Here is an 11705-nt window from a genome sequence, read left to right on the forward strand (position 1 = left end):
GGTGTATTACTCAAGAGGACTAAGTTCGATCCACCCACTCGTTAACTTCAGCACCTCGAGGGATTAGTTGAGGCCCAGACACCCTCGATCACCAAAACAAAAACAAAAAAATAGGTTGACAAACTCTTCTCACAAACACAATGTGACAACTCACAATTAGTTGGGCAGGATCCATTGTTGGGCAGGCAGTACCTATTGCAAGCTATCACGTCGCGTTTGTGAGAGAAAGTTTGTGAGGGTAGTATTACCCAAAGCTAACATTTCTTCACTTTTCTCTCTTTTTTTCTGAAAAAAATTCTTTGGAGCCTTTTTGGCTTTTGAAAATCCAAACTCTTAATCAACATCAATCATGACTAATTATTGATTTAAGTGACAAGATTTATTGCAATATTACGATTTTTGGCCGATTCTTTGCTGAGGAGAAGCGATCAAACTTCTTAATATAAATTGTTATGATTTAGGATAAATGTTCGGGTTTAAAATTAAGATTTAAAAGTTTTATAACTTTGGTGAATCTCGTTGATATGTATATTGTTGTAAGTGTTGTTGTAATTGATTCCATTTAGAAGTGTTGAGGGTTTGTTTGATTGATTTGGATTAGATTTGTTCCAACAACCCTTAGCATGATTTTCCTAGTTTGCATAATTATTCACGTTAATCGAGAAAAAATCATGCTAACCAAAGAAAAATCACAATAATCAAGAGAAAAATCATGTTAATCGATGGAAAAATCACGCTAAAAGGAAATGTGTTTTTTTTAAGTGTTGGGACATTAGTATAGAATGGTAGTTTGGTATTTAAATAAATGAATTGGTTATAAATGTATAGGGTGGGAAAATTGGTTAATTAATACCGCCTCAAATTTTGGCTAATTTAATTAATTTCCTTTTTATTTTTGTGGTTGAAATACAAAATTTTTGAATGTGAGAGCTAATTTATACATGCAAGAATTAGCACTTACTAAAGACAGTTGAGGTTTATTTTTTTAATGTCAACATAACAAATTGATTATAAAATCATAAATGTTAATTACAAGAGTTTAAATTTTATTTGGTCAATGCTGTATTGCAATAAGAATTAGAAAGAGGTAATTCTTGCATGTATTATTGTAAAATCCTATTATTAATGTAGAGATAGAGTGATGCTCTAAGAATGTGCAAATTATAGACTAATAATAGGAAATATTAACGAGAAATGGACAAAAAAGTGATGAGAAGTAAAAGCATTATTCATTTTGGAGTAAACGACATGTTCCCACCCAACTCCTAATGTTTGGCGAAATGGGAAGTTTACATCCTTAATTTCCTAAATTCTAGATTCCCACCTTACATAAACAGAAAATCGTTTAATTTAACGATTAAAGGGTCAGGTGGTCATTTTCACTACATTAAATCTAAATGACCCACCCTTCTGCTACTGTTGATTGAGGGCCAAATTGGCCAGATTCTAGTGTCGTTGACCCTCCCTATCACCACCAAATTACTCCCCTCGACTCCCTTACCAAAACCCCCTACTATCACACACCATTTTGCCCATCGTTTGCCGGTCAACACCTTTGGTTCGTTTTGGTGTGGCTCAAGCTTTTCTGGTTGATCTCGTCACTGGAAATCATCCCCTTCTCCACCAAACGCATCACCGGTTTCCCATCTCTTAAACCCCCATCCTTCCCAAAACTCGTTGCTCAACAAACGCCGCCAATCAAGCCTCCTCTCCATATGGCTTTTTTCGTTTTGATTGATGATTTGGGTTGATTTGTTGGAAGACGATTGAAGAAGGTTTTTTGAAGTGTTATCGCTTGTGTTGTTGATTTTCTGATTGCCAACACTCCCCAAGGCTCTTGCCTCCCAACTCTTCTAGTGTGCACACTAGCCATTCGACAAAAGGCCACACCCAGTGCATGCCCCCTAAGCGCGCATGCCTACACACCAGTCGTTGTTTGTGTGGGATTTTTGGAGTTAACTGGCTGATTTTCGGAGTGCTTGGGTTTGTCACAGTGTTTTTAAATCCAGCCCGATTCGGCCGGTTGAACCGGTTGAACTAGGACCCCGAGAGCTTCAATGGGTCGAGTTTAACTTTTTCGATTCAATCAAAACCCTAAGATTTGGAAGGATGATCGACGAACAATCGACGACCGGAAGGTTGGGGCTTTTGAAGAGTAAATGCCGCTGAATGTAATAGTGGTGATGGCGTTGATTTCTGGTGAGTAAATCGACCGAAAATCGAACAAATCTGGCAGCAGCAACAATGAGATTTTTCTGGCGATTGGCGAGGCTAACGAGGGTGGGGTGAGGTGGGTTTTGGTCGGGAGGAATAGGGGAGTAATTGCTTGGTGATGGGGAGGGATTTCGACGTCGGCATCGGTGAGATCTGGCCGAAATCAAACCTATTTTAGCCAGATTTTGAGTAGATTTTAATGAAAATGGGCTTAAGAGACAATTGGGGTTGCATCTGGGGTGTTGCCGCAGCCAATCAGTCGCCAGTCGATTTGCATTTAGGGTGTGTTTGAAAGTTTAAACCTATAGGGACTTACATGTAATTTTTAGGGGAGTATTTGCTAAATTTTAAAAGTTTTGGTCAACTGGTTTGACTAGCGGTCAAATCGGTTAAACCGGTCTACCCGGGACCCGAAAACTTTGCCGGGTTTCACCCCAGGTTTGGTTTTAAAACATTGGTTTGTCGTTCAACGGCAATGGCTAGGTGATGGTGGCAGTGGCTGGGTGGTTGGAGATGGGGATGATATGAAGGTTGAAAAATAGAGTGTTATTGAAATAAATTTGAAAGTAAGATGGTTATTTTTCTAATTCTATTGATTTGGGGTTAACAAATAATTTATTAATTTATTTCTCAAGTGGAGTATGATAATAATATCCTTGCACTTGTATCAAAACCTAAAAATGTTAAAAAGTGGAATCTGGAATTTATAAAAAGTGAAAACTTTCTATTTCGGCAAACCTTGGTTGGAAATACATCGTTTACTCTTCATTTTGATAAATTTGACAAGAGTGGCCGAATCTCACATCGGTCAGTCTGTCAGACTGAAGTAGGGAAGACGGAGTAAGCTCTCAGACCTTCCTTTCTTCGGGAATCATTCCTCTCAAAATAATCTTGGGCTACCTTTCTACCGGTGAGAGAAGCAATCCTCCTTTTAGGTCGTCTAAGGCACTAAGATCTCTTTCAAACCACCAGGAAGCCTAGCTACTGTCTTTATGGGTGACTAAAAAGCGCTAGAAACTCTTTTTCACAGCTTCATAGCCTATCTTTTCTCTAGCATGGGGCCGTCCTAAAGCAGTTAACCAGATTTTGGATCTTTCCCAATATCCTCTACGCCTACTTCTCTTCCGAATCCAAGACTTGGTTCAAACTTTCAAGCAGTACTGACCACTATTCCAGTCTGTCAGACTGAAGTAGGGAAGGAATCATCATAAGTTGAAAAAAAAAACTAGACCCAGCTGACACAGCACACGTTGCATTATTGTTGTTATTAATGGAAGATATAATGGAAAATATGGAAGAAGACGATAAATTTATCAAAATCTTTCTGCAGGCATGCATTTTGCGATTTGCCTCCTATTGTTGCCATATTTTCAATTATGCATCTTTCAGAGGTAAGATCTTTTGTTAATGTAGACAATATTAAACTTTTCCATTATATGGAGATCAAGTTCATCACTTATCATGGCCAACAACTTGGGATTTATACCATGAATAAGTAAGGAAATTAATGAGCTAAAATGATATTGTTCTACTGGTTGTCAGACCTCAATCAGCAAAATAGAGGACAATTACAAGTGAGCAGTGAGCACACAGATGAATAAATCCTGATCACGACAATACAAGTCCCAATGTGAGAGGGGGTGTGTATATACATGGGACTATAAGCCTTAATTTAATATAACGCGTTTTGGGACTAAAACCCAAAAACAAAACCATGAGACCTGAATTATAAAGTAGACAATATCATGTTGGATCATCAATAACATAAATATAATAATAGACACATTAACATAGGATTCTTTCCAACTAAGAAAACCCAAAGTAGTATGATAATTGTTTATAGAAAAGATAAAGATAAATTAAATAATTTATTTATTTATTATTTTTTTTGTTTGCGCTCAAGGATTGGATGCTGTCAATGGAGCTGGGTTTAGATTAGTGGGTCGGACCCAGCTGCAATATGATTGAGCAGCTTAGGGAGAATTGCATGTCAACATCATACATAGTTGATGAAATGATAGTGTCCATTCATTTTTTCTTACTTACTTTTCTTTAGTCTTTTTCATTCCTTTCTGGAGCATTTCAACTGTTTGTGTTGCTTTTAGTTTCTTGAGTACATAAATTAATCAACAACCAGTTGAATTAATCAAATAAAAACAATGGACTTGGGTGGGTAAGCACTAAACTAAGTATCCATTTTCAGGAAGCTTAAACCAATTATAACTTGATATAACCACTACCCACAGAAACAGAAGATCTTGAGCAGAGCAGCCTTTAAGCTTAATGTAACTTAATATAACCACAAGTACTTCTTTCTTTCCCTTTAAGAATTGTTTGCAGAAATGAACAGTTGAAAGAGGGGAGAATACTGAAGTATTTCTGAGAGTACTTGTATGAAATCCCTAAGATTGGAGAATAATGAAGGAATCTTTTCTTTTACTTGAGATTCTTATATTCATTACAATCTTTTATTCTTTCCCTACTGGAAGATTCTAGCATTCACTTTCGAAAATTATCTTTGGCAGTGTTATTCATGGAGGAATAAAGCTTAAGACAGAGAATTAATGGTGGTTTAATTATATTCTCTTGTGTACATCTCAGAGCAAAACATATCTAGCTTAAGTATAAAAAGTAATGCTATATGTACAAATAAATTTTACACAGATTTGTGTACAAACTAATGTGGCATAAAATAAATAGAAGAGTGAATACGATAAGTTTAACTTTTTATATTCACTCATCCATTCACTTTATGCCACATCAGTTTATACACAAATCTTTATAAGATTTATTTGTTCATCTAGTATTATTGAAGAATAAATATATATCTACAGTGCAAAAGAAAAGGAGAGAGAGAAAAGAAAAATTCTAATTCTCTGTACAGAAGCAGCCTTATTTGTAGATAAAAACTTAGAAAGTGGTATTTTACATTACATTCATGAAGATACCAAATCTCCAAACATCACAGAAGATTCAATAAGGTGCTCTCTTCTTCTCTGAAAAAGCAAAAGACACACAAAACAAAAGCAGATACACTAGGAGGGTCATGCAAGGAGATGGGATTATTACAGTGGATAACTATCATCAGAAAGCTTGGAGAAAACCCATGGCCATAGCATACAGCTGGTTAGAGCTTCCTTAGGGGAATACTAATATTACATATATGAATAAATATAAATCAATTGAATTTTGATTAGCCAGTTAAATATGCCTTTCCATATTCGTTAGAGGATGAAATGAACTGATCGTTAGGGAGATTATTAATCATCTTACTCTCTTCTTCAAAATCATCAATACTCCATAGCGAGTCGTACCAAGGATAGTCCAACGATAGAGAGGCAATTATTGAAGCACAAGAAAAGTTGCTAGTATTCTCTTCACAAACTGGTCTGATCATTAAAGAGTTATTTTCTTCTGAAAGCTCTATATCTTTCCATATGTCATCCATTGAGTATCCAACAGTTTCATTCTCTTCATGAACTGCGGCCATACCCATCACTTGACCATCACGGCCTCCAGTGTCATAAAAACTGGCTTTTCCAGTTTTGAACTGCATAGAGTCCACAGTAGTAACAGTTGATGCTGGAGAAGAAATATTTGAAAACGATGATGATGGTGGCGAACACACACCTCGCTTCCTCTCTTGAGCCTTCTTCCGCATATGGGTCCTCCAGTAGTTCTTGATTTCATTATCAGTTCGCCCAGGTAACTTGCGAGCAATTCTTGACCATCTGCATGCAGTCATTATCAAATATACAAAGTGAAGAAAAACTAAAAATTCTGAAATCATAACAATTAAACAAAGAAATTCAGATGATGAAGACTATTGTATGTGCGTTTTATTATGTATTCTCAAACCTATTTCCCCATTTGGCATGAAGTTCAAGGACAAGGCGCTCCTCTTGGGGAGTCATTTTGCCCCGTTTGAGACCAGGGTGGAGGTAGTTAACCCACCGTAACCTGCAACTTTTTCCAGTTCTGTTGAGACCTACAACAAAATCATGGGTTAAAAGTTGCTCCTTCCAAAAATCGCCCATCTTCATGAAACCCTACCTATTATGTGTGCCCCGCCACCTTCAAACCTGAAACTTTTGCTATAAAGTCCCATCGTCGATCTCCAAATAAGCCCACAAAGTTCATCAGGAGAATGTCTTCCTGTTCTGTCCATGGGCCCTTTCTGGTTTCCTCTTGCACCATTTTCATTTTCATTTTCATTTTCTCTGTCTCTTTCTCTTTCTCTGTACTTTTTTCTGGAAAAGAAACTCTTTAACTATTACACTTTCTTGTACATGGAAAATCTACCAATACTCAACCCTTATTTATACAACCGAGATTCCATTGCTAAGATGTGAAAATTCTTTTGCGATTATAATAATTTCATCATTCTGCATCTTCACCGTACATGTGTAACTAGTGTGCGCGTGCTTTTGCTGTGACAGCCACCTTGTTATGCATTTCGATGTCACCCATTATAATCAAAATAACCTAACCATGGGATCTCTCTGTTGATTAATTTATCTTTGCTTATCACAATGAATAAACAAAGATTTGATATGTTGACGTAGCTCTCACAAAACTAATCAACAAGACTACAAGAATAGTAATCGCTTCCATTTTCATATGGGTTAATTTTTTAATCATGTTAATGGTGGTTGTTACTATAAGATTGATCCATATCAAAGATAAATTACTAAAATTAATCTGAAAGAAATGATTTGTTCATACAATAAGGGCCACCTATCTATGGGAAAAAAAAAGTATTAACATAAAAGTAAACTCTCTGAAAGATCAACTGGGTAGTTGATTGGATATAGGGGAATAATAAGTTTTGATGGAAGTTGCTAGATCTTCTCCTTTACTTTCCATTGAAATTGATGAAATGATGATAGTGTATAAGTGTCACTTGACTTTAGCAAAGGCCCTGGATGAATACAAAGTGGTGAAAGGAAAAGGATAAAGAACAAGAAGACAAATCGTTAAAAGCAGGGGAATATAGGGGAACGACTTACACATTCCCAAAGTTGCTGTAAAGACAAAGTGATACCCAAAATATTTAGAAATGATAAACACCCACTATTTATCATGTTCTGTTAGGAATTTTCATCTGTTAAAAGATAAAAATGGTGAAAAGACTAGAATACTTACTGATCTCCATTCCCAACGCACGCCAGCAAGAGCCAGTGCCATTTTTATCACCAAACTTCACAAAAAAATGCTAAATCCGGTCAAAAATTCGATCGATGATGTAAGAGGACTGTGCAAATGGGCTTAGAGTGAGAATGAAATTACTATACTGTCTTTTAGCAGACCATTTTATCCTTAAGAGACTTAATTGTTATTCAAGCTTAATATAGTATTGGTGAGGAAGTGTAGTTTTTGCCACAACCAAGTTTTGTGCAAGAATTGGTTGGGGGTTGTGGAGTGCTTGTACAATCAGTGGGGATGTGTGTGTTTTTCTACTTTATATTGACGTTAAAAAAAAAAAAAAAAAAAAAACTTTGGCATTGAAAGCATTGTACTATCAAATAAAAAAGCTCGATAAGATTGGGAAGCTATTGAGTGAAAAGAGAAGGGTGGTGTATGTTAGTAATAAATGAATAAAAAATTAAGTCTCTTAATTTTATTTTCGTTAAATCCTTTCCATCTTTCATGAACTCATACCCCAGCCTAACATTACACCTTTACAAAGACCTTGATCCAAGGTGATGTGAAATTTACATTAGTGGAGAGTGACTGAAAAGTGAGCCTATGAGTTTGATTCCAGGATTCACATATAGTCATAACTCGAATACTGAGATCAAAAATTTTGTTCATGAATGTTGTGCATACCCCATCCGAGTTTGTAGACTAATAGTTGTGATTGTATGGATGTTCTAGGGTCGATAACGAAAATGAAATTGATGTTTGCATTGTCTGTGAGTTTGGTGATTTTTAAGTAATCTATTTGTTTTGTGTATATCAATTTTTGAGACGTCTTTATGAATTGATCCAAGACTTTTTGTTATGTGTTTCTTTTTATGTTTATGTTTTGTTACTTTTGGAGTTTAGGATAAGTTTAGTGTGGATGTTTGGGTATCATCGCTAGAAACCCTCACGAGACTACAACTCGTCCAACTAGGGCCACCTAGGGTTTTAAAGGCTTGTTGCATACGTCTAAATGCAATTGTGTCAATCTACGAAAGTGATTTAGGATAGTTTAGATTTGGTTTTTAATAGTTGTTTTCTTTTCAAGCTTAGAGACTTATTTATTAAGCACGTTTTAAGGAAATTAAATAAAGGCACCTAACTCTCGAACTGCTAGATTTTATCTGGTTACAATTGTTGCTTTTTACTCTGTTCTCTGTTTCACTTCTTCTACTTAAACATACTGAGTTATTTATTGAATTGTTGTTCTCTCTTAATCTTCTCTACTTGCAATTTGTGTGGAATTGGTCTGTTGTAGTAGGCAAGCGTATCAGGTATTTCTAATTTTACCCTTATAAAAGTTAACCATAAAGATAGGCTGACAAAACCATCACCGGTGACCGAGTGGTCAACTATGACTATCGGTGTATTACTCAAGAGGACTATTTCGATCCACCCACTCGTTAACTTCAGCACCTCGAGGGATTATTTGAGGCCCAGACACCCTCGATCACCAAAACAAAAACAAAAAATAGGTTGACAACTCTTCTCACAAACCAATGTGACAACTCCAAATTAGTTGGGAGGATCCATTGTTGGGCAGGCAGTACCTTTGCAAGCTATCACGTCGCGTTTGTGAGAGAAATTTTGTGAGGGTAGTATTACCCAAAGCTAACATTTCTCACTTTTCTCTTTTTTTTCTGAAAAATTCTTTGGAGCCTTTTTGGCTTTGAAATCCAAACTCTTAATCAACATCAATCATGACTAATGATTGATTTAAGTGACGGATTTTTGCAATATTAGGATTTTTGGCCGATTCTTTCTGAGGAGAAGCGATCAAACTTCTTAATAAAATTGTTTGATTTAGGATAAATGTTCGGGTTAAAATTAAGATTTAAATTTTTATAACTTTGGTGAATCTTGTTGATTGTATATTGTTGTAAGTGTTGTTTTAATTGATTCCATTTAGAAGTGTTGAGGGTTTGTTTGATTGATTTATTAGATTTTGTTCCAGCAACCCTAGCATGATTTTCCTAGTTTGCATAATTATTCACGTTATTGAGAAAAAATCATGCTAACCAAAGAAAAATCACATAATCAGAGAAAAATCATGTTAATCGATGGAAAACACCACGCTAAAAGGAAATGTTTTTTTTAAGTGTTGGGACATTAGTTAGAATGTAGTTTTGGTATTTAAATAATAATTGGTTATAAATATATAGGGGTGGGAAAATTGCTAATTAATGCCGCCTCAAATTTTGGCTAATTTAATTAATTTCTTTTTATTTTGTGGTTGAAATACAAATTTTTGAATGTGAGAGCTAATTTATACATGCAAGAATTAGCACTTACAAAGCCAGTTGAGGTTTATTTTTTAATGTCAACATAAACAATTGATTATAAAATCATAAATGTTAATTACAAGAGTTTAAATTTTATTTGGTCAATGCTGTATTGCAATAGAATTAGAAAGAGGTAATTCTTGCATGTATTATTGTAAATCCATTATTAATGTAGAGATAGAGTGATGCTCTAAGAATGTGCAAATTATAGACTAATATTAGGAAATATAACGATAAAGATAAATGGACAAAAAAAGTGATGAGAAGTAAAAGCATGTTTGGCGACATGTTCCCACCCAACTCCCAATGTTTGGCGAAATGGGAAGTTTACATCCTAATTTCCTAAATTCTAGATTCCCACCTTACATACAGAAAATCGTTTAATTTAACGATTAAAGGGTCAAGTGGTCATTTTCACTACATTAATCTAAATGACCCACCTTCTGCTACTATTGACTGAGGGCCAAATTGGCCAGATTCTAGTGTCGTTGACCCCCATCCTATCACCACAAATACTCCCCTCGACTCCCTACCAAAACCCCCTACTATCACCACCATTTTGCCCTTCGTTGCCGGTCAACACCTTTGGTTCGTTTTGGTGTGGCTCAAGCTTTTCTGGTTGATCTCGTCACTGGAAAATCATCCCCTTCCCACCAAACGCATCACCGTTTCCCATCTCTTAACCCCCATCCTTCCCAAAACTCGTTGCTCAACAAACGCCGCCAATCAGCCTCCTCTCCATATGGCTTTTTTCGTTTTGATTGATGATTTGGGTTGATTTGTTGGAAGACGATTGAAGAAGTTTTTTGAAGTGTTATCGCTTGGTTGTTGATTTTCTATGCCAACACTCCCCAAGGCTCTGCCTCCCAACTCTCTAGTGTGCACTAGCCATTCAACAAAAGGCCACACCCAGTGCATGCCCCTAAGCGCATGCCTACCCACCAGTCGTTGTTTGTTGGGATTTTTGGAGTTAACTGGCTGATTTTCGGAGTGCTTGGGTTTGTCACAGTGTTTTTAAATCCAGCCCGATCGGCCGTTGAACCGTTGAACTAGGACCCCGAAGCTTCATGGGTCGAGTTTAACTTTTTCGATTCAATCAAAAACCCTAAGATTTGGAAGGATGAACGAACAATCGACGACCGAAGGTTGGGGCTTTTGAAGAGTAAATGCCGCTGAATGTAATAGTGGTGATGGCGTTATTTCTGAGTAAATCGACCGAATCGAACAATCTGCAGCAGCAACAATGAGATTTTCTGGCGATTGGCGAGGCTAACGGGTGGGGTGAGGTGGGTTTTGGTCGGAGGAATAGGGGAGTAATTGCTTGGTGATGGGGAGGATTTCGACGTCCGGCATCGGTGAGATCTGGCCGAAATCAACCTATTTTAGCCAGATTTTGAGTAGATTTTAATGAAATGGGCTTAAGAGACAATTGGGGTTGCACTGGGTGTTGCCGCAGCCAATCAGTCGCCAGTCGATTTGCTTAGGGTGTGTTTGAAAGTTTAAACCTATAGGGACTTACATGTAATTTTTAGGGGAGTATTTGCTAAATTTTAAAAGTTTGGTCACTGTTTGACTAGCGGTCAATCGGTTAAACGTCTACCCGGGACCCGAAAACTTTGCCGGTTTCACCCAGTTTGGTTTTAAAACATTGGTTGTCTTCAACGCAATGGCTAGGTGATGGTGGCAGTGCTGGGTGGTTGAGATGGGGATGATATGAAGGTTGAAATAAAGTGTTATTGAAATAATTTTGAAAGTAAGATGGGTTTTTTTCTAATTCTATGATTTGGGGTTACAAATAATTTATTATTTTATTTCTCAAGTGGGTATGTAATATATCCTTGCCCTTGTATCAAAACCAAATGTTAAAAAGTGGAATCTGGATTTATAAAAGTAAAACTTTCTTCTATCGGCAAACTTGGTTGGAAATACATCGTTTACTCTTCATTTTGATAATTTTGACAAGAGTGGCCGAATCTCACATCGTCAGTCTGTCAGACTGAAGTAGGAAGACGGAGTAAGCTCTCA

The 11705-nt window shown here is 36.6% G+C and overlaps 1 protein-coding gene across 2 annotated transcripts; it reads right to left on the reverse strand.

Moving 5' to 3' along the window:
* Positions 1 to 5369: 5369 nt before the first annotated feature.
* On the reverse strand, positions 5370 to 6599 carry LOC116111261 (transcription factor MYB59-like). 2 transcript variants are annotated; one of them, XM_031397464.1, is made up of 3 exons: positions 6297 to 6450; positions 6073 to 6202; positions 5370 to 5945 (listed from the first exon to the last, which is right to left on the reverse strand). In XM_031397464.1, exons 1-3 carry the CDS (start codon positions 6427 to 6429, stop codon positions 5408 to 5410), a joined length of 801 nt encoding a protein of 266 aa, XP_031253324.1. In that variant the 5' UTR covers positions 6430 to 6450; the 3' UTR covers positions 5370 to 5407. The 2 variants fall into 2 exon arrangements, with proteins under 2 accessions (XP_031253324.1, XP_031253315.1); XM_031397455.1 differs by having other exon boundaries at positions 5375 to 5945; positions 6268 to 6599.
* Positions 6600 to 11705: the final 5106 nt, after the last annotated feature.

The sequence above is a fragment of the Pistacia vera genome, unplaced genomic scaffold (genome assembly GCF_008641045.1).
Source record: "Pistacia vera cultivar Batoury unplaced genomic scaffold, PisVer_v2 Contig1189, whole genome shotgun sequence".
Classification (NCBI taxonomy): domain Eukaryota; kingdom Viridiplantae; phylum Streptophyta; class Magnoliopsida; order Sapindales; family Anacardiaceae; genus Pistacia; species Pistacia vera.